The following is a 21,143-nucleotide window of genomic DNA, read 5'->3' as shown; positions in this document are numbered from 1 at the left end:
CTGTCTCACAAACAACAAAAACAAAAAATAAATCAGTTTACTGATCTTTCTTCTTAATATTTATTTGTAGCCTACTCATTCTGTTATCTGCTATCATCCACTTGCAGACACTAAAATTTTTAAAGGACATAGAAAAACATTAAAATAGAAAACATTCTACTTTTTAATTTTTTTTCTATAAACCTGGAAAATATCACCCTAATTTTATTTTACCTATGAAACCACCTTAGATCAGCTCATAGAACCATTGTGCCCCTGGAGCACAATTTGAGACATTTTGGCTAAAGAGGTAAGAAAACTCTCATCAAGCAGCTCTCTCTTGTACTGCCCAACCACCTGTCTCCATCCCTGGCTTCAAGGTAACCACCACCTCTACCACCATGACCTTCACCACCATTTTGTTGAATGTTACTATGTGCCAAGTTCTGTGTTAATTGCATTATTTGCAGTATCACATTTAATGGAGTAGATATGATTCCATTTAATATATAAGGAAACATTTAGGGACATTATCATCAATATAGTTTATAAGGGCAGAGTTGAGATATAAATCCAGGCATGTCTAACTCCAGTGTACATTCCCTTAACTGCTACCCTGTGGTTTCTACTCTATGATCCAACAAGAGTGGAAAATACCAACCTATGGTGTTTTACATGCCTGTCAATCAGTTCTTAGGAAGGTGTTTAAAAAAACCTCTCAGTCATAATTCTATTACTATATCACCCAAGGGAGATCTGTTTTCTGTAATCAGGTTTGTATATTTGTAGAATATATTTTACAAAGTTAGTTTTAACAATTTTTTAAAAAATTTTGATTAGAAAGCAAAAAGATTTTATCAAGATTATTGTGACAACAAAATACAACTCGAATACCATTTTTTTGATGAAGTCTTCCTTGACTCAACCTTCTCTGCACTCCCTTGCACTTTCCCTGTGTATTCTTAGCAATTCATCTTCTGCTTGAACCCAAGAAAACCTGCTAAGCTTGCTGTTGGGGGATTGCAGATACGGAGATCAAAGACACAGTTCCTGTTCTCAAATAGCTCATGATAAACATGCACTATGACACCTACAGGGTACCACGGAATAGGAAAGGCATCTAACTCTAGCCAGAATTCTCTGAGGGGAAGAATAAAAGGAGAATGTGGGCCATTGGGAAGCAAGTGAGAGGGAGTTGGGATTTTGATGCAAGATCCTAATCTTGAGATAGGAGTAGACATTAGCCAATTGATGAAAGCATGTGTGTGTGTGTGCACGTGTGCACGCATACACGTGTGCACATGCATATACATGCCTGTGCCTTCCAGGCAGAAGGAAGTAGCAAGATGATAAGGAGAGAAGCTTGGTCCATTCTGGAAATTTTAAGTACATAATTCAGTAAAGCTGGTATGCAGGATGAGTGGCAGGGAGTGGCACAAGGTGAAGCTGGAAAGATATGAGTGATTTGGTAAGGAGTTTGGATTTATCCTGAAGAGAATTGAGAGTCATTGGAAGATTTTAATATCTCTAAAAAGATCATTCCAGCAGCAATGTAGAGAGAATTGATGGGCATGGGAAATGGGATGGTATAGCAAAAGTGGCAGATAAATCCAGAAGTTAGGATACCAGTCAGGAGCTATTGTAGGCAGGCAGGCCAGCCTGAGTTCAAACAGCAGCAGTGATGTTGAAGAGGAGTGAGAGAAAGGACATATTCAGGCAAATAAAATGGAGAAATGAAGCAAATAAAATAGTAACCCCAATTTTTCAGATAAAAAAATTAAACTTATTTACCTTGTTATGTTATCCCTGAAAGGATGCACATTTCTCTACTTTTTTCAGAAGTTGTACTACAGGTGTACAGCACAGTTTGCAGAATTAATAAAATTAGAATTCGTTTTTTAACTTTTATTTTAGTTGACAATATATATATTTATGGGGTACAATGTGACGTTTTGATACTTGTATACATTGTGGAATGAAAATCAGTATTCCTTGTATACCACCCAACATATATTTACTTCCTGCTACAGTATCTTACTTGTTTTCCTGACGCTGAAGTTATGGATGGTTTCCACAAACTTTATTTACTTTCACTCTTATTTCCTGGCTACACAGACTAAAAATTATACTACCTTTCACAGAAGGACTGGGTAAGGGGGAGGAAAGACAAAGCTGTTAAAACCCATCCCATTGTGAACAAAAGGCACCCCTTGTTTTTTTGAGATGCAGTCTCACTCTGTTGCCAGGCTGGAGTGCAGTGGCGCAATCTCGGCTTACTGCAACCTCCACCTCCCAGATTCAAACGATTCTCCTGCCTCAGCCTCCTGAGTAGCTGGGACTGCAGGAGTGTGCCACCAGCTAATTTTTGTATTTTTAGTAGAGACAGGGTTTCACCATGTTGGCCGGGACGGTCTTGATCTCTTGACCTTGTGATCTGCCCTCCTCGGCCTCCCAAAGTGCTGGGATTACAGGTGAGCCACCCTACCTGACCAGAAGCACCACTTTCAAATACTGCCAATATCATCAACTGGAAAGGAACCACAAGTTTCATGTATGCTTCTACACTGGTAAAAGTAATCTTCCTTGGTCAAATGACAGAATAATACAAAGCAATGATAAAAAATAATTAGAAAAGATACAGCTGAAAGGTTTATGTTAGATTTGAGGAACAGTTTTCCCCTTACAGAAGCTGTTCCACAGTGGTATCTGTCGCACCAAAAATATTCTTCCCTGGAGATTTTTAAAAATTATGATTATATATATACAAAATAGAATTTACCACTTTAATCATTTTTAAGTGTACTGTTTTGTGGTATTAAGTACATTCACATTGTTGTGCAACCATCAGCACCATCCATCTTCAGAACTTTTTATCATCCCAAACTGAAGCTCTATATCTATTACACAATAACTCTCAATTCCCTCCTGTTCTCAGCACCTAGTAACCACTATTTCACGTTCTGTCTCTATTGATTTGTTCCTCTAAGTACCTTATATAAGTAGAATCATACATATTTATCTTTTTGTGTCTGGCTTATTTCACTTAGTATATTTTCAAGGTTCATCCACGTTGTAGCATATATCAGAATTTCATTCCTTTTTAAGGCTGAATAATATTCTGCGGTATGTATATATCACATTTTGTTTATCCATTCATCTGCTGATGGACATTTGGGTTATTGCCACCTTTTGATTACTGTGAATAATGGCACTATAAATGAAGTATACAAAAATCTGTTTGAATTCCTGCTTTAATTCTTCAGGTACATCCCCAGAAATGCTGAATCATAAGGTAATTCTATGTTTAATTTTTTAAGGAGCCACCATACTGTTTTCCACAGAGGCTATACCATTTCACATTCCCACCAGCAATGCAAGAGATTTTTCGAAACGAGAATTGTGCCTGGGGGTTTTGTAATTGCTTCTCCCATAACTCACTCTTTACTTACCATGCCAAAAAAATTATTAGCCATATTGCTTGTATTGACTGTATTTAGTCTGTCTTTTTGTCATCTATTTTTGTTTAGAGAAGGGTAAATTCAGTGCATAGTTTCTATCAGTAATTTGAAGGACATAGTGAAAGGTCTGCTGGTTGTTATATTCACCAGCTTCTCTCTCTGTTAGACTGCTATAGCGTCACTTCCACTTCTTACCTTGTTTGGGATGCTCACTTTTTGAGTTACTGATTAAATAATTAATCCATTCATTCTGAAATTCATCCATTCAAAACATTTATTGGGCACAAACTCCATGCATCCAGTGTTAATAAAGGCAGGGGGATGAGTTCCGGAAGATGATAGTACAAGTAAGAAAAATAACTTGGAGTATGCCCTGCAATGGCAAGAGGTGGTTGATGGGAGTTAGCCTAAAACCCTGGGCTTGAAAGGGTCAAATTAGGATAATGTGGGAGTTCTTCGAAGAGGAAAGAAAGGTCACTGAAGAAAAAAAATCTTCTGTGTGCTAGTTTTCCCCAAAGCTGGCTCTGGTTTAATCAATGTGATAAATATACTGGTATCCATTTGTAGACTCCTAAAGCATATATTTACTTTTCCATCTACAGCACCTAATACATCTTTCGTCAAATTATCATAATGGTTATTTCTATAGAGAATTTTACCTGTAACTTAATTTAACACTCTAGTGGGAAGTGGTAATTTTAGGTGTACCAAAATGACCCAACCTGGAATTGTAGGAACTAACTCAGAGCTAGGAAAAGATCACTTTTCTCTTCACAATTTATAGATGAGAAAACTGAATTGAACCCACCAAAGTCAATACAGCTCGTTAGTTCTTAGTGACAGGGTCAGCAAATAACTCAGATGCTTTGACTCAGGACTACCCCTTTCTGCAGCCATATTTCCAAGAGAATGAACGAATTGGAGAAAAATGTTGTAAACATCAATGAGTGTCATTTGTATTTACCAAAACTTGTATTCAAACAAAAATTCCAAAAGACTTCCCCATTTTCCTCAATTTAAATTGACAACCCATGATTATCTCATGTTTAGTACAGATTTAAGCAACCTTCACAGTTTGTGACCACAGCCCATTTCATCCCCAATTGACTCCATACAGCAACAAAACTCATCAAAGAAAAGATTTGGAATGAAAAAAAAAAAAAAAAAAAACCCAAATAAGTAAGGTCTGTGGCTTTACCCATCCAAAGTTTCGCCTACTGTGAAATGGCTTATCTAATTTACAAGGTATAATCAAGTTTAACCTGATCATTATAATATTCCACCAGTGCTAAGAAAGTACACATGTATCTGTAATGCACGCTTACACCTGTATCAAACATGAAATCTTGAACTTCCATAATCCTTTTAATTCAATTGTGTCAAAAGGCCTTAAGAACACGAAGGATACATTTCTCATTAAGAAAGAAATCAAGGCCGGGCGCAGTGGCTCACGCCTGTAATCCCACCACTTTGGGAGGCCGAGGCAGGTGGATCACTAGGTCAAGAGATCAAGACCATCCTGGTGAACATGGTGAAACCCTGTCTCTACTAAAACTACAAAAAATTAGCTGGGCATGGTAGCGTGTGCCTATAATCCCAGCTACTCAGGAGGCTGAGGCAGGAGAATTGCCTGAACCCAGGAGGCGGAGGTTGTGGTGAGCGGAGATCACACCATTGCACTCCAGCCTGGACAACAAGAGCGAAACTCCATCTCAAAAAAAAAAGAAAGAAAGAAAGAAATCATGACTTTGTCAGAATTTAGCTCAAATTAAGTGTGCCCAGGATTCTTGGTGTTTGAGCTGATGCTTAGACCTCAAAACACAGATCAAATCTGCAGAATAACTTTAGTATGGAGTGAACAAGACTAGTAGTCAGTAGTTTGTTATGAAAAACTTCATTTTGGAACACCAGTTTTTGTTCTGCTTAAGGGCAAAAACATGTAGTAAATACAGCTCCCTTCCCTCCCTTCCTTCCCTACTACCCCTACCTCCTCAATTCTTCCCTCTCCTCCTGCGTAATTCTTGGCAGAAAACATTTGAACACTCATGACAACTGACTTCAGTTACGAACACAGTGGTACAAGAAAGCTTCCTGTAATCTCAGTATGAGCAGCTATTGATTGGAAGCTGAGAGTTTTGTAAGACTTGCCTTGAGAACTGCTAATTAGTATGCAAATGTTTAATTTCAGCTTCGTAAGAATTCTCATTAGTCAATGTAATTCTTACCTGTAGTGGTTCAAACCTGTGATAACATGCTATTTTTCACCCATCAAAATCAAGTCACTATAGGTACTGGCTTACTGCATCTACTGTTTAATATGTCTGAATTTCTCTTTCTCACATTTGATTTGGGGACTTAATCCCATTCTGAGCACAAAGGAATTTTATTTAGATTGTGGGGAGCAATAAAACTGATTCTTCTCAACTATAAAAATGAGATATTGGTGGGTAAATGTGATTGATTCATTCATTCCAAAAACTAGTGACTGAAAATAAACTGCTATCCTTGCAGACAATTATTGAAATAAAACAAAGTCAGCTTTACATTTCTTCAAAACCTATGGGAAACAGCGCTGAGTGAAAATAATACATACTGGTAAAACTGCTTTTTTTAAAAAAAAGAGAGACATCTTGCAAAAGATTCAAACTCATTCTTTTCAGGGCAACTTAACGCACAAGCTTTATGCTAATTATTGTTACATTAAAGATTTGGCAGCTATGGCCGGGCGCGGTGGCTCAAGCCTGTAATCCCAGCACTGTGGGAGGCCGAGGCGGGTGGATCACGAGGTCGGGAGATCGAGACGATCCTGGTCAACATGGTGAAACCCCGTCTCTACTAAAAATACAAAAAATTAGCTGGGCATCGTGGCGCGTGCCTGTAATCCCAGCGACTCAGGAGGCTGGGGCAGGAGAATTGCCTGAACCCGGGAGGCGGAGGTTGCGGTGAGCCGAGATCGCGCCATTGCACTCCAGCCTGGGTAACAAGAGCGAAACTCCGTCTCAAAAAAAAAAAAAAAGATTTGGCAGCTTTACAAAAATCCTAAACTTGTACATGCAGGTTTGAAATCTCTATTTCAATGCCCCAGAGTTAGACTAGGAAAACATTTCAGATAATATCAACATGTAGTAATGCTTTTTTTTTTTTTTTTTTAAACTTATGGGTACCTTATAATTTATAGTTTCAAAGGAATTTGCTTAACAAATGTGGACGTGATTAGTTGCCTGGCCTCCAAAACCCAAAACTGTATTCTTTCATATCATGGAATGCTGTTTGCCAAATGACAGGCCTCCAAAAGCCTGAGAAGACCATATTTGCTGGTGGGTATTATTCCTGTGCTTAGTATTAATTCCCTTCACATCAGACCTTCAGCAACATAGAAGTGTGTTTTCAATATCCAGCATTCACAGAAGGGTGTAGATTCATGTCATACCAGAGCAGAAGAAAGAGAGTAAACAGCAAAATGGAGATGGATTAAGCCATCATTCCCATGTAGCGGGGAGTGTTGGGGAACAACTGTTTAACCCTTCTCTTGATTACAATAATAATAAAAGATTTGAAGGCGGCTGTAAGAAGAGGACAACTTAGCTCAGAGGTAGATACTTAAATCAAGTGAAAAATAGCTGCTTGATAGATGATATAGCAACCAGAGTGGAACATAAGGGGAAACTTTGTGGGGTCAAACAGTTTGGAAAGGTTTGAGTTAAAAGTTTATGTTGCTGAAGGAAAAGTATTATCTGTCTTAATCTTGTGCTAATAAAGCCTAAATAGCTGGGTGAAATCTTAGAGGACTATGTCAGAGTGAATGATTTTTTATCTCATACTTCTTTCACAATATCCTATCTGTAAGAAAGACATATTTTTAGTATCGAAAAGTAATAATATCATTTGCCAATTGAGGATCACCAACATCATCATTAAACTTTATACATTATTTATTGGTAGCCACAGATGTATCATGGAGGTAGAGAGCTGAGTGATATTGCTGTCACTAACAAGTGGTATAATTTACACACAGTATGGGGGATATGAGCTCTCGACACAATCTTGGAGGTGGAAGAGAGAGGATCCATGAAGAGGTGCCTTTGCTCAAGCCACCTCCCCCATCTTTGATCATCTCTCTCTACCTGGTCCTCACTGAGACTTCAGATGTCCTGGTCGGGGCTCTGCATTCAGCGGCTTTGATGCTGCTCCTAAAGGTTGATGGTGTTAATGTAATGTCACCTTGCCTTTGGGAGTGGAGACTTAGTGTTTTCTCCTGACTGGTAGAGTGGTGGGAAAGGGATTAAATTTCATTCTAACTCTCAGCTCCTTAAGTGAGCCAAAAAATTTCTGGATAGGCTAAATTCACAGATTTTCTCAGTAGTATCCTAAAATGTGTTCTCTTAATTCCTTATATGCCTGGCATCATTAGACACCCTTGCTCCCCCATCTGAAAAACATCACCAAGAAGAAATCTTTTATACTCTCAAGACTGAAACAGTAATGAAAGGCAAGAGTAAAAAAACTGAGCTGACTTGTTTGTCGGCACTTTAAACAGATTTCAATACTGTGAAATTATCTTGGGGGTTGTTTTCTCGAACTTCAAGGTGGTTAAAGATGATTAAAAGACATATTCTCTTGCTTAAGGATTTGCTGACATCTAATGCTTTTTTTTTTCTCCAAATAAATGCAGGGGCGACATTTCTGAGTTAATAAAGAATCTGAGAAGAATGTGGCCCTGAGCAGTACTTTTATTCCCATTACCTTTTAAGAATCTAACTCCTATTTCACTATCCCTCCCCCTCCACCCACTTGCCCTACCTTCTCCCTCACCATTATTAATCTAACCTGAATCACTCTATTCTTCTCCAAGGGAACACACCCAGTAATAACAGTGAATCATAGACATTATTGCCTCTCTAGTCTCTAATGGATTTGACAAAATGCCAGATCCAGGAAAATAAAAGGACAGGAAATTCAGGTGAAGGGAACTTTTTAGGTTCTTGTTTAGTACATTGTCCTGAATATTTGTTATCAGATACATTTTCTAGCTGCCTGGTAATGGAAAGGTTTCACTGTGCTGATAATACTGATCTTCCCTGTATCTCCATGTTCTAAGTAACCATTCTATTCAGTGGGGCAATCTCTCTGGCATGCCTAACAGCTATGTCAAGGGCCCTTTTATCTTGAAGTTGAAAATAAAACCCTCTCTTGCATATCTCGGCTAAAGAATACTACATAGTTAACCCATAAAGTCATTGTTTGGTAACAAAGTCTCTGCAAGTGCAGCCATTGCACATTATGGAATTCCATATGAGATCTTTTAGGTAATAGAGAAAAAAATAGAAATATTTGTCAATTATTCTCAAAGGGAAATTTATGAAATTGCAGAGCACTAAAACATCACCTTAGCATGATGGGTCTATAATATGCAATTTGAATTCATGGTAAGAGAAACCCAGAGAAAAGTTTTTTAAGGGCATTTTCAACTTAGGGACAAATGTCGTTAAGAAGTGTTGAAAGTCAGCTAAGAGAATTTGGCAGATTTTCTTGTGTTATAAATTTGCATTAATTTGTGTTATAAATTTGTGTTAAATTGTTTGCTTAATTTGTCCTAATAAATATTATATATCAACTGAATCATGTGAATTTTACACAATTCCTCACCCAAGTGGATTTTAATCCTAGTTTCAGAAGTGTATATTTGTTTCTTTGTTTCTTTAAAAAAATCTGTGGATACTAGTTATGTCCACATGACACAAACATTTTTGTCAATAAAGAAAAGTCTATGGGAATATAATTTAGGTCACCTTGAGATTATTGTTAAGTTTTTAAAATAATACTAAAGCTAAGAATTTAAAAAATAAAATGAAAGTTTTAATTGTGGCTAAAAGGTAGGTGTGTGTGTGTGCATGTGTGTGTAGGTAGAAAGAGACTGAGAAAGAGAGACTATTCACTATTCTTGCCACTAGAAAAGAATTTTAAAAAAACCTCATAAGGATTTTAGGTCTATATCATCATCCCACCAACAATAATTACAGACAAGAACGAAGCATTTTACCACTCCCTGATGAGTAACAAAGTAGCCAGCAGTAGCCTTGGGTACTGAAGAAATTTTAAAACACATGGAAAGCCTGACTTAAGTTGATATTAATTACTATTATTGGATTCTATTGCTTAAATTGTTCTCTATGGTAGGGTAAGGTGTCTTTGCTTCCTGGATCGCTGGGCCAGTATTTTTCCTGCCTGAAAACTTTCATATGAAACATAAAATGTCAGGTGTCAGAAACACCAAAGTCTTCACAGGCTAATAGATTTCAAGTTCTATTACATGGAACTAAGACTGGAAATGTCTTATGTCAAAGTCTAAGACATGGAAATGTATGCTATGCTTTATCTAAAGGTACAATTAAAAGTACAGGGGCTATTAAAAAAAAAAGTATAGGGTCTATATTCTAGATCTCTAACATGATACTGAGAGGAAATTGCGTTTAAATTTGTTATGTGAAAAGATTAAGTGAAACAAAACTTACGTACAGGGAGATAATTCAGTTCTAACAATGGATGAAAGCCTGAGATGTAGGTCAACAAATGCACATTTCTGAAATACAGGTTTTTCTGAGTATTTGCTCTGAAGTTCTTTGAAAATTTGGCCAAACAATCCCATTTTAAGATACCAGTTCACACAATAAGCAAGTCAGAACATCTGCAAGGCAAGATGTTGTTTTCCTTCATGCAGCCAGCAAAAACACAGCTCTAAGCTTAGGTTGTAATGATAAAAGGATTTGGGAGCAGCTGATTTTAGCGACTCATAAAAACAACTCGCCCTTATGCCCGGAGGTATAAAGAATATGCAGAGTCTGCATTGTGCTTCTAGTGTCAGGGCAAATCATTCAGTTTTTTTTTAAGATTAACTGATGCCAATGGATGAGTAAAGGGAGAAATAAATGTACAGACTAAGACCTGCAGCTTGTATGAGGCAACACCTTTATCACAAAATCATGAGTTCTGTCTTCCATTTTGTAAATTCCATGGGGTTAACTTATGTAATTTTAAAAAATCTTAGCAGTGGAATATATATTATTAATTATATGTGAGGCTCTAAATGTTCTGCTGTTTATGGTTTAAATTGTGTGGGATCTTACAGATCACAGCATCTTTTAAAAATATATGTGCTTTTGCTGGGAGCGGTGGCTCAAGCCTGTAATCCCAGCACTTTGGGAGGCCGAGGCGGGTGGACCACGAGGTCAAGAAATCGAGACCATCCTGGTCAACATGGTGAAACCCCGCCTCTACTAAAAATACAAAACATTAGCTGGGAATGGTGGCGCATGCCTGTAATCCCAGCTACTCAGGAGGCTGAGGCAGGAGAATTGCCTGAACCCAGGAGGCGGAGGTTGCGGTGAGCCGAGATCGCGCCATTGCACTCCAGCCTGGGTAACATGAGTGAAACTCCGTCTCAGGAAAAAAAAAAAAAAAGAAGTGCTTTTTTTTTTTTTGGCGAGGGAGATAAATGAAGGCGTGAAAGATAAGTGAAGGTGCTACACTCCTTTAAGTCAATTAGGAAATGGTGAATACACTTGCATATATAAAGTAACTACCGAGTGCTTCTTAGATACCTAACTTTGTTGTAGTTGCCTCTTACTAGTTCTCATTTAATCCACCAATCCCCTATCAACAGATGAAGCAGCTGAGGCACAGAATCACCTCATTAAGAAGCATACAAAGCATAGTGCCAGCATCTGAACCTAGACAATCTGACTCTAACGTCTATGTCCCTAATCATGGCTTTTGGTAGTCCTCAGGCTCCGTATTTATTATAGCTGACTGCTTAAGACTCAGGTAACTCCCTTCTGGCCACTTCTAAGCCACTACTGTCAGATGTTACTAATAGTAAAGAGACGATATAAGTGTTTAAAATGGCCATTCAATAAGAGGACTGAAAACAGAGGCCTCTGGAAAATCCCAACTTCCACGTGACTCAGAAGTTACTCAACTCTTTCCCTAAACCCAGTGCTCCACCCGATGTAGTTAACTTTGTCTTCGCGTAGCCACAGAAACTCGCCACACTGGAAGCCGAGGAGGCGGGGGGCGGGGAGGCGGGGGGGCAGATTTTCTAGACTGAGGATGCTGCTGCCTGGTGGTCGGCAAGGGCCCTATCGGTCTCAAACATCTGAATTTTGGACAGACATAATCTCATTTAATGATTGTTCTGCTTCCTGTGTTGCGCCACAACAAATTTCCTTGGGCTAAATTTTCCCTCAGATTTGAGGTCACCCTAAGGAGCCCGAATACTGAGGTACAGAAACAAGTTTTTTGTTTACAAAAAAAAAAAAAAACCTAGCGACGCGACCGCCGAGTTTGCGGCAGCCAAAAAGCGATGAGCTCAGCTAAAGTGCCGGGACTCTCGGATAGATTTCTAATATGTCTTAGTCTCAACAGGCTGGAAACCAACGCTGCTCTTTTGTGGTCTCTGCCTCTGGGGAGTCCACAAGCTGTAAATCTAACGGACAGCCAGCCGTGCAGCTTCCCGCCGCGCCACGTCTGAGGAAGAAGCCTTTTCTGCGGTGAGCGGGGAGAGGAGACTGACGGGAGCCAGAGAATGGAGGCGGCGGGCGGGGGGGGGCGCACTTTCAGGCGCACTTCACAGACGCACAAAAACAAGGGAGCAGGACGGAAGGCGGTTGAAAAAAAGGCAAGGGAAGCCAGGAACAGAAGCGCGCCCCCCTCAGGATCGGTTGGTCGTTCCGAAGCTCGGCCTCGCCCGCCCGTTAATCCCTGCTACTGATCACGGCCGCGCGCGCGCGCAGTCCAGCTGCTCTCGGGCGCTGGGCGGGGAGAGCCGCGCGCGCTGGTTAATTCTGCCAATCACGTGTCTCGGCCGCCTATAGCGTGGCCAAGCCCCTCCCTACCCGCCCACTGGCGGAGGCGCGCGCGCAGACCCGCCGCTCTCAGTCGCTGAGTGAAAGCGGCGCCTCACGCGTCAGTCATTCTGGCCGATTGCGCGTCTTTTCCGCCTCTCGCATTGCCCCGCCCTGCTACAGGATCGATTTACGGCCGCTGCTGCGCGCGGTTTTTGCTCTCGCTGGGGATGGCAGAGCGAGGTATCCTTCTGAAGGGAATGGGGCTACCTGAGACCTGGGCTCCCTCGGGAGTCTGCTGTGCAGTCGAGTTGAGCTCCTTTTCCGGGTCGGGGGAACTGAACCTAACCTGATGCCTGGAGTCTCCGGGGATCTAGTGGGCTTTCTGCAGTGGGGGGGGAAGGAGGGACTCCCGCCTCTGGTTTGCCCCGCAAAAGTTTATGCCTCTGTCGGAGGAAGTAATTCCAGTGCACTCTCCTTTTCAGTGCCTATTCCCTGCTTAAACTAAAAGGCTGCAGATGGGCGTAAAGGCATCTCCGTTGTGTTTTTATTGCCTCGGGCCGGCAGAGTACGGGTTTTAGTCACAGCTTGTAGAATTCAGGTCCTATTGTTTTTGAGTCAAGGTTTTGGCTATATCTCCTTGAATTGTGAAGCTGTTATAATAAAGAATTCCTGATTTTCTAAAACTGTTATTTTCCCCTCCTCCCAAGGCAGAATTTGATTATTTTTTGGTAGATGAAAAGAAAACAAGGAGAGTCGTGACTATGAGATCCTAGCTGGTTGATGTGTCATGAAAAAATTAGTAGTCCCTATGTGGGAAGGTAAATGGGAAACTGCAAAAAGAACAAGAATGAATTATAAAGTGAAATTTGAAGAAGTATCTTTCTTGCGAATGCTTTGTACACAAAATAGTCTGATAAAAATTGACTATAGAGAGGTGTGGTTTTGATTTTTCATTTTATAATTTTTCTTTTTTAGAGAAAAACCAAGATTTCATTTTCAAGATGGAAAGTCCATCAGACTCAGCTGCGGTTTTACCTAACACTCCTCAGGTCTCTGCAATTCCATCATCTCCCTATACAAGTAGTTCACAAAAACAAGTATGAAAATCTTTGTTCTTCCAGTGGATCCATTCTGTGTTTCTAGGTATTGTGGCAGTGGTGATTTAAATTCTACTAAAGATTAATTAACATAATGTGTAGCCTAAATAAGTAGACGTTTTATTAAATAATTTTATGTTTTTCTTCTAAGTTAACATATATGATACCCACTAGCCTCCCGCCATGTTTTCCTCTTGAATTAATTCATTTCAGTTAGTTTCAGATTAGGTTATTACAACATTCCAAATTGAGAAAGTTTGAATCTGTGCAGTATTATTATGAAGGTCTTTAGTGGCAGTGTCTAGGTCGTTTCCTTACTCTAATTCTGAAGCACCTGGATTACTGTCGGGCATGTGCTTGTTATTGAACAAATGCTTGATTACTGGGACAAACCTCTCAACACTTTTAGAAATGTGTTGATCTTGCTGAAGTAAAAAGAGAATAAAACAAATGGAGTTTCCAGAAATTAAAGACATTTTGTGATGCCTTCTTTAGATATGGAGACAGAAAGCCATCTAGTGGTGTCTAGCATAGAAATGTAAGGCCTTTATTTCTGGTAGATTTATTTACATCAAGAATGTTCTTCTTGATTAACATTTTTAACGTTTTATGCTCTTTACAGCCTATGAGTGCAACACTTAGAGAAAGATTAAGGAAATCAAGATCTTCATTTAATTCCTGTTACAATGTGGTGAAACGTCTTAAAGTAGAGAATGAAGAAAATGATCAGACCTTTTCAGGGAAACCAGCATCTTCCACAGAGGAAAACTGTTTGGAATTTCAAGAAAGTTTTAAATACATAGACAGTGAATTTGAAGAAAATACTTTGAAGAATCTCAGTGTCTGTGAATCTCAGTCGCTTAATTCTGGGTCATGCAGTGCTCTCCAAAATGAGTTTGTGAATGAGAATCTTCCCAAACAAAGATTAAGCGATGAAAAAGCCAAATTGGTGAAGCAGGTTCAGGAAAAAGAAGACCTTCTTCGGAGGCTAAAACTAGTCAAAATGTATAGATCAGAGAATGATCTATCTCAGTTACAGTTGTTAATAAAGAAGTGGAGAAGATGTAGCCAACTGTTGCTTTATGAGTTGCTGTCAGCTGTGTCTGAAGAGAACAAGAAACTAAGCCTTACTCAATTGATAGACCACTATGGGTTAGATGATAAATTGCTACACTATAACAGAAGTGAAGAAGAATTTATAGATGTTTAATTCTTGATATTTGCTCCAGAATATCTTTGATAATGACAACTTAATTAAAAGATAATTATGCATTTTAAAAGGAAGATAGAAACCATTAGGGCTCAGAGGAAGGTATTCCGATACACATCAATTAAGGGCACTCTAATATATAAATTATAAACTAATTTCTAAAAGGAAAATTAGTATTTTGGATAGATTGCCAAAGAAAAATTGACATTTATATCATGTTTAAAAAGTTATTTGGGCAGTTCCGGAAACTATAGTTTTAATACATTTGTTTTTTTGTGGCAAAAAGTTTTATTTTAAATGTCAAAAATTGTCTGGTCTGGTGAATGTCTAAAGTTTAAAAATTTCTGCCTCTCTCCTAAGTTTATGCACCTTGTTTCCATCCATTTACCACATATTTTCATCTAAAAATCTAGCAGGTCATTAAACTCATATGTCCAAAACTGTATTCTTCCCTGTCTCTTCCAATTTGTTTCTCATATTTTTCATTTAGTGAAACAACCATCTATTTCTTATAAAACTACATTTCCTTATCTCCCACCCACATCAAGTTTTCATGGCATGTAAGATTCACATTTGTTTGCCTTTCTAGCTTCATCTGTGAAATAGATTAAACATAGACTTCTTATTTATAAACCCACCTCCACAGGATTAGGTTTCTGCTGCCAAGTTATACAATTGTACCTATCATTTTGGCCATATATGGATATAGGACCCAAGCTGGGCTGGTCCCTGAGAATTTGGAATTTAGCTCAGGAAAAGAAAGCCCATCTCTTTTTGTGACGAGCTGTTGTGTGTACACCTGGAAGGAGCAGAGCTGGCATGCTTAAGGGCAGTGGGTGTGCTTACGGAGAAAGGCAGAGGTGATAGGAGAGAACTTTGTGGATCAGAGGGTTCCTAGTTTTAGTTGCCAGTCATTCCTAGGGGCTTTCTGGATTTCTGCTTTTGGCTCCTTTTAAGTGTTAACACAGCTTCATTTAGCTTTTTCAAAAGCACTTCCCTACTCGTTTAGCATTCCTCTGAGCCCCCCTCAAGTACACCCCACTTTCAGCCCAGCCCCTCCCTATAATCTAACCAGTGTTAAATGTTAAGACCTGGGAATCCACAGAGAAATCTAGTGAAATTTGTGGCACTTACTACTGGCAAATGGAGTCTCCAGACAGCTCACTTAGGTGAAAATGAAGTTTGTGTCGCCAGAAAGATTGTAAAAAATCAAGTCTAGTACATCTATGGTTGACAAGCCAACAGGACAGAACTTCCAGCAATCCCATCTTAAGTTTAAAGTATTTGCACCCCCATCCTGGGGTCTGTCCCCACAAGTCTCATCTCAGGGATAATTTTAAATGACCCCAGATGTAGGAAATGTTACCCATGAGCACTTCCCTACTGAATAAGCCAAACTAACTACTTCAGGAGTCAGTCTAGTACAAAGGAGGGGAGTCATAAAAATGCTGGTCCTATTATTTCGCGTATCATCCCCATCCAGCACAGATCACTATGTGGGTATCAATTACATCTAAAGATTTTTTTTTTCTAAATAGAAGATTTTATAATAGCTCTCTTACTTTGTCTACATCAGTGTATATTGGATATGGTACTGAGGATTAAACTTAACGTTGAGTTCACAAATTGCAGAACAGTGAGATACTGACATCATTTGAAGATTGTTGTCCATGATCCCAACGATATAGCAGTCCACAGGCTATGGAAGGGCAAAGGAGTTTTCTGACCAGTTAGTCATCTCGTTACGTAATTATCAGCATCTACATGGGTAAAGTGATAAACTATTTCATGGAAATAAGAAAGTATTTTTCTGTTTGTTAAACCCTATTGGGTAGAGCACAAAATTGAATTCTATTACAACATGCAATAAATGTAGATTATGCTTCTAAAATATGTTGTAATGTACAAAGGATAGAAGGCTTGGAAAAAGCTAACAATTTATCTTGTTCTCATTGGTGAAGCAGGGAATAATCTATTCTCATAATTTTTTTCTGATTATGAAAGAAATGCTTACTGAAGAAAATGAAACAGAAAAGCATAAAGATAAAAATCCATAATTCTCATAACTTTTCTGACAGTTTTATAAAATTAGAAATGCTAGTGTGGCAAAGAATTTCTTTTTAAGGCTTTCTATACTATAACTATGAAAATATCTTTGATCCAACTCAGATTAAATGAGTAAAATAGATCTTGAATACTTTCTGATCTCGTCTTGTTTATTCTTGAATAAAAACAATTCATGGTATTTTACACATTTATTCATGCAGGACAAAAATTTGTATACAATTAAGGCTAAAACTAAGCATTTTTTTTTTTTAATCTAAAACATGCAACTAAGAGGACATGCTACTTCAATTTGCCAGTAAAAAAGGAAAGGAAATCATTTTGCCCAAATGAAATGATTTTTTAAATGATTGATTTGGCCTTGTGTTTTCCTGCCAGTGTTTTTACATTTGAACAAGAGCAGGAAATGTTTTCATCCTTAATCTTTCAACTTCAGTCTGTAGTATTGAAATCTGTTCAGCTTGTTGTTTTGAAATATTTGTTAACTTCTGCTGTTGCATCATGTTTTCATACCGTTCTTTGGCAATCTTTTCACAAGTCAGTTTAGACCCTATCCCAAAAATGAAGAAAGGAATTAGATTATTTATCAATACTTTCAAATACAGAAGCAGCACTCAGAATCAGTTAAGCATGTAGAAGAAATGCTGGTAACAAAAAGGCATATGCACTTGTATGTTCATTGCAGCACTATCAATAGCAAAGACAAAGAATCACCCTAGGTATACCATCAACAGTGGACTGGATAAAGAAAATGTGGTACATATACACCATGGGACACAGCCATTAAAAAAAGAATGAAGTCATGTCGTTTGCAGCAGCATGAATGCAGCTAGAGGCCATTATCCTAAGCAAATTAATACAGAACAGAAAACCAAATACCACATGTTCTCACTTATAAATGGCAGCTAAACAGTGGATACTTATGGACATAAAGATGGCAACAGGAAACACTTGGAGGTCAGGAGTGGTGGCTAACGCCTGTAATCCCAGCACTTTGGATAGCTGAGGTGGACAGATCACTTGACCTCAGGAGTTCGAGACCAGCCTGGCCAATGTGGCAAAACCCACTCTCTACAAAAAATACAAAAATTAGTCAGGTGTGGTGGTGAGGTGCCTGTGGTCCCAGGTACTTGGGGGGCTGAGGTGGCAGGATCACATGAGTCAGGAGGTGGAGGTTGCACTGAGCTGAGATCATGCCACTGTACTCCAGCGTGGGCAACAGAGGGAGACCCTGTCTCAAAAAAACGAACAAAAAAAATCCCAAAACACTGGGGACTACTAGAAGGAGGAGGCAGGAAAGGCTGAAAAATTACCGGGTACCATGCTCAGTACTTGTGTAACAAGATCATTCCATACCCTAACCTCAGCATCACACACTATACCCAGGTAGGTAGTGGTTATCACGTTCGCCTCACACAATATACCCAAGTAACAAACTTGTATATGTACTCTGAATCTAAAATAAAAGTTGACATTATTTTAAACAATTTTTTGAAAAGACATGGTGGTAGCTTTTTAACTATTGTATAGATTTTAGGATTGATTACTTTTTTTTTGAGACACAGTCTCACTTTGTCACCCAGGCTGGAATGCAGTGGCACCATCTCGGCTCATTGTAACCTCCGCCTCCCAGATTCAAGTGATTCTCCTGCCTGTATCCCAAGTAGCTGGGACTACAGGTGCGTGCCACCATGCCCAGCTAATTTTTTTGTATTTTTGGTAGAGACAGGGTTTCACTGTGTTAGCCAGGATGGTCTTGATCTCCTGACCTCATGATCCACCAGCCTCAGCCTCCCCAAATTGCTGGGATTACAGGCATGAGCCACCACGCCTGGCCACTGATTACTTTTAAAGAAACCTACAGTTAAAGAAAAAAAAGATGCTTACCCATTGCATTACAGATGTCAGAGAAAAAAAAAAAACAAAAATAAAACATGGTTACCCATTGCATTATAGATGTCAGGAAAAAAAACAAAACATGCTTACCCATTGCATTACAGATGTCTTTTCTCTCTGAGACAGCTACCAACTCTTCTCGTAGATTGCAGCTTAGGTTATAATTTGCTATATCTTTTTGATTGCTGAACTTTCCAAGTTTTTTGAGTAGTTTCTTGCAGTTTTCCACATTCTTTTTGTGGGTCTGAAATTTTTGTTCCCATGATACCCCACAAAATTAATTTTGAAAAATGTAAGTTATCCTATAAAAACATTATTCTTATATTTTAAATACATTATCATCATTAAGATAACATCTTACAGCCATATCCATAGTGCCTGGCATAGTAGGGACTCAAGTTGTTTGTTGAAAGATAGAATGGTATGTTAATACCGAATTTTTAGAAAAAACTTATAAATTCTTAAAATGAGAGAATATTTTAAAAGTTTGAGATTGCTTTGTTTCTATCTAATATATGCTACATAATAAAACTATGCATTTTTATTCAGTTATGATTAAATAAAATGTTTCCAATGCCGAGCAAAGACTACCAACACTCCTGTTACATAAATCCTAACCTAATGTGAAATAGAAAATCAATTTACACTCAGATAGGTCCCCAGGGGTTAATTCTAATATTAAAGGAAGTGCTTAATTCTATTTCATTAGGTATGACTGCAAAGACACTACTTAGGGACTTCTAATTACTTCATAAGTACTAGTAAATGACCAAGATTTTCTTAGGACCTAGGTAAATTCATGATTTGAAACACTGTTACTTTGCTCAAATAATTTACAACTGTTAGGATATAATAACCAATGTCTTTGAGACTTACCTTATCTAAAACAGCAATGGTTTGTTCCATTATTCCAATCTGAATACTAATCAGAGCCTCATAGTTTGGTTCATTTAGGAACTTTGAGATTAAAAAAAAAAAAAAGTAAGGATATTTTTTCTTTCTTTCAATAGGTAACTTTATAAAGATTGTTTTAGTTTTGAAAGTTACTGTTTTTCATAATAAGTATCTATGTAAGTTAAGATTGATTTGGCTTGGTCGGGTGCTGTGGCACATGCCTGTAATACCAGCACTTTGGGAGGCTGATGAGGGTGGATCACCTGAGGTCAGGAGTTTGAGACCAGCCTGACTAATAAGCCTCGTCTCTGCTAAAAAATAAAAATATTAGCCGGGTATGGTGGTGCATGCCTGTAATCCCAGCTACTCAGGAGGCTGAGGCAGGAGAATCGCTTGAACCCGGGAGGTGGAGGTTACAGTGAGCCAAGATCATACCATTGCACTCCAGCCTGGGCAAAAAGAGCAAAATGCCATTTCAAAAAAGAAAGATCGATTTGGCTTTTGTGCCATAATATTTCCTTGTATTTAGTCATCAATACATTCACGTACACTAATTGTTACATCAAAGCACAAATTATTACAAATGCCTAGTTTATTTTCTCATTCATTCATTCATTTATTCAACTCACCAAACATTTAATTGTTCTACTTGAGCATCACACTAACAAAGTCCTAGTTAAAGACACTGAGGGAGATACAAAGATAAATAACATGTCCTAGTCTTCATGGGAAAATGATAATATAGATGTGATTGGCTGCCAGAAGACATGTAGAATGTTGTGCTAATTCAAATGTGGTTTGTGATGAGATGGAATTTCTCCAGGCTTGGGAAATCAAGAAAGGTTTTATGAAGGAGTGGGTGGTATTTAAACTAGATCTTGAAAAGTAGATTTGGGATGTATAAAAAAGCAAACTAAGAAGAGAAGCTGCTAGGAGGTGAAAAGTATACAAAGGGGGCATGGCTTGGAATCCACAGAACTTAGATTAGTTTTTAGAAGTGATTGATGAAATTAGAAAAACAGAGGACATCATCCAGGGAGAGGTATGGAAAAAAACACAAACATAGCTAAGGCAAAAATCTTGAAGAACTGCTATATTGAAGTGTTAGAGGCAAAAGAGAATCCAGTGAAAGAGGCAGAGTGGTATGACATGTTGGAAGAAAAATTAATTTAGGGTGATGAAAACCAAAGGAATGGGAAATTAAGATGGTTAAATGCTACAGAGAATTGAAGGATGGTAATGACTGGGAAAAGGACCATTGGGTTTGACTGGAAATCCTTAGTGAGCTCTAAGTAAAATGATTCTACTGAATGGGTCATGAAGAAGTAGATGTAGAAAATGCAAACTTCTGAAAGAAAAATAACTCACAAATAAATTAGAAAACACTCCTGCTTAGAATATGCTTGATATCATAGAGGCCTCTTAATAATACTGGTTAAATGAATGAATACAATAATGAATAAAATTAAAACTATGAAGGGCAGTAGGGAGAACTTACCTTTTGACGATCTCTTGAAAAAAATAGCATCTGAATATCCCAAGCCTTCTGATTTAGATCTTCCCTTTCCATCTCCATTTTCTTATGTTCCCACTCAATCTGAAATATTCTTTTGTGTACTTCTTTACTTTCCATCATGCTTGCAATTTTCTTTTGTCCTTGAGTCTTTTTTAAAAAAGTACATTAGATATCCATGTAATATGA

General features: G+C 38.4%; 2 protein-coding genes across 8 annotated transcripts; one reads left to right on the top strand and one right to left on the bottom strand.

The window, feature by feature from the left end:
* Positions 1-11,468: 11,468 nt before the first annotated feature.
* Positions 11,469-15,032, top strand: SFR1 (SWI5 dependent homologous recombination repair protein 1). 7 transcript variants are annotated; one of them, XM_037728599.1, is made up of 4 exons: positions 11,469-11,715; positions 11,859-11,983; positions 13,256-13,329; positions 14,000-15,032. In XM_037728599.1, exons 3-4 carry the CDS (start codon positions 13,282-13,284, stop codon positions 14,585-14,587), a joined length of 636 nt encoding a protein of 211 aa, XP_037584527.1. In that variant the 5' UTR covers positions 11,469-11,715; positions 11,859-11,983; positions 13,256-13,281; the 3' UTR covers positions 14,588-15,032. The 7 variants fall into 7 exon arrangements, with proteins under 7 accessions (XP_037584527.1, XP_017356307.1, XP_017356306.1 ...); XM_017500818.2 differs by having other exon boundaries at positions 13,256-13,377; XM_017500817.2 differs by lacking the exons at positions 11,469-11,715; positions 11,859-11,983 and adding an exon at positions 11,993-12,111 and having other exon boundaries at positions 13,256-13,377.
* Positions 15,033-16,782: 1,750 nt separating this feature from the next.
* Positions 16,783-21,143, bottom strand: LOC108284163 (cilia- and flagella-associated protein 43-like). The gene is made up of 4 exons (XM_017500820.2): positions 20,940-21,143; positions 19,424-19,504; positions 18,638-18,791; positions 16,783-17,201 (listed from the first exon to the last, which is right to left on the bottom strand). The coding sequence occupies exons 1-4, from the start codon at positions 21,075-21,077 to the stop codon at positions 17,035-17,037; spliced, it is 540 nt and encodes a 179-aa protein (XP_017356309.1). The 5' UTR covers positions 21,078-21,143; the 3' UTR covers positions 16,783-17,034.

Source organism: Cebus imitator, unplaced genomic scaffold, assembly GCF_001604975.1.
Source record: "Cebus imitator isolate Cc_AM_T3 unplaced genomic scaffold, Cebus_imitator-1.0 Scaffold271, whole genome shotgun sequence".
Taxonomy (NCBI): domain Eukaryota; kingdom Metazoa; phylum Chordata; class Mammalia; order Primates; family Cebidae; genus Cebus; species Cebus imitator.
Note: the sequence above shows the minus strand (reverse complement) of the source record. Positions and strands in the feature narration are given on the sequence as shown.

Bases quoted from the DNA above. Each gene is read 5' to 3' on its own strand.
- SFR1 (XM_017500815.2), top strand. The intron at 13,378-13,999 runs GTATGAAAATCT...TGCTCTTTACAG, and splicing joins CAAGTAGTTCACAAAAACAA to CCTATGAGTGCAACACTTAG.
- LOC108284163 (XM_017500820.2), bottom strand. From the start codon at position 21,077: ATGATGGAAAGTAAAGAAGTACACAAAAGAATATTTCAGATTGAGTGG. The intron at 18,792-19,423 runs GTAAGTCTCAAA...CAAAAATTTCAG, and splicing joins CCATTGCTGTTTTAGATAAG to ACCCACAAAAAGAATGTGGA. The intron at 17,202-18,637 runs GTAAGCATGTTT...TTTTTGGGATAG, and splicing joins AGACATCTGTAATGCAATGG to GGTCTAAACTGACTTGTGAA.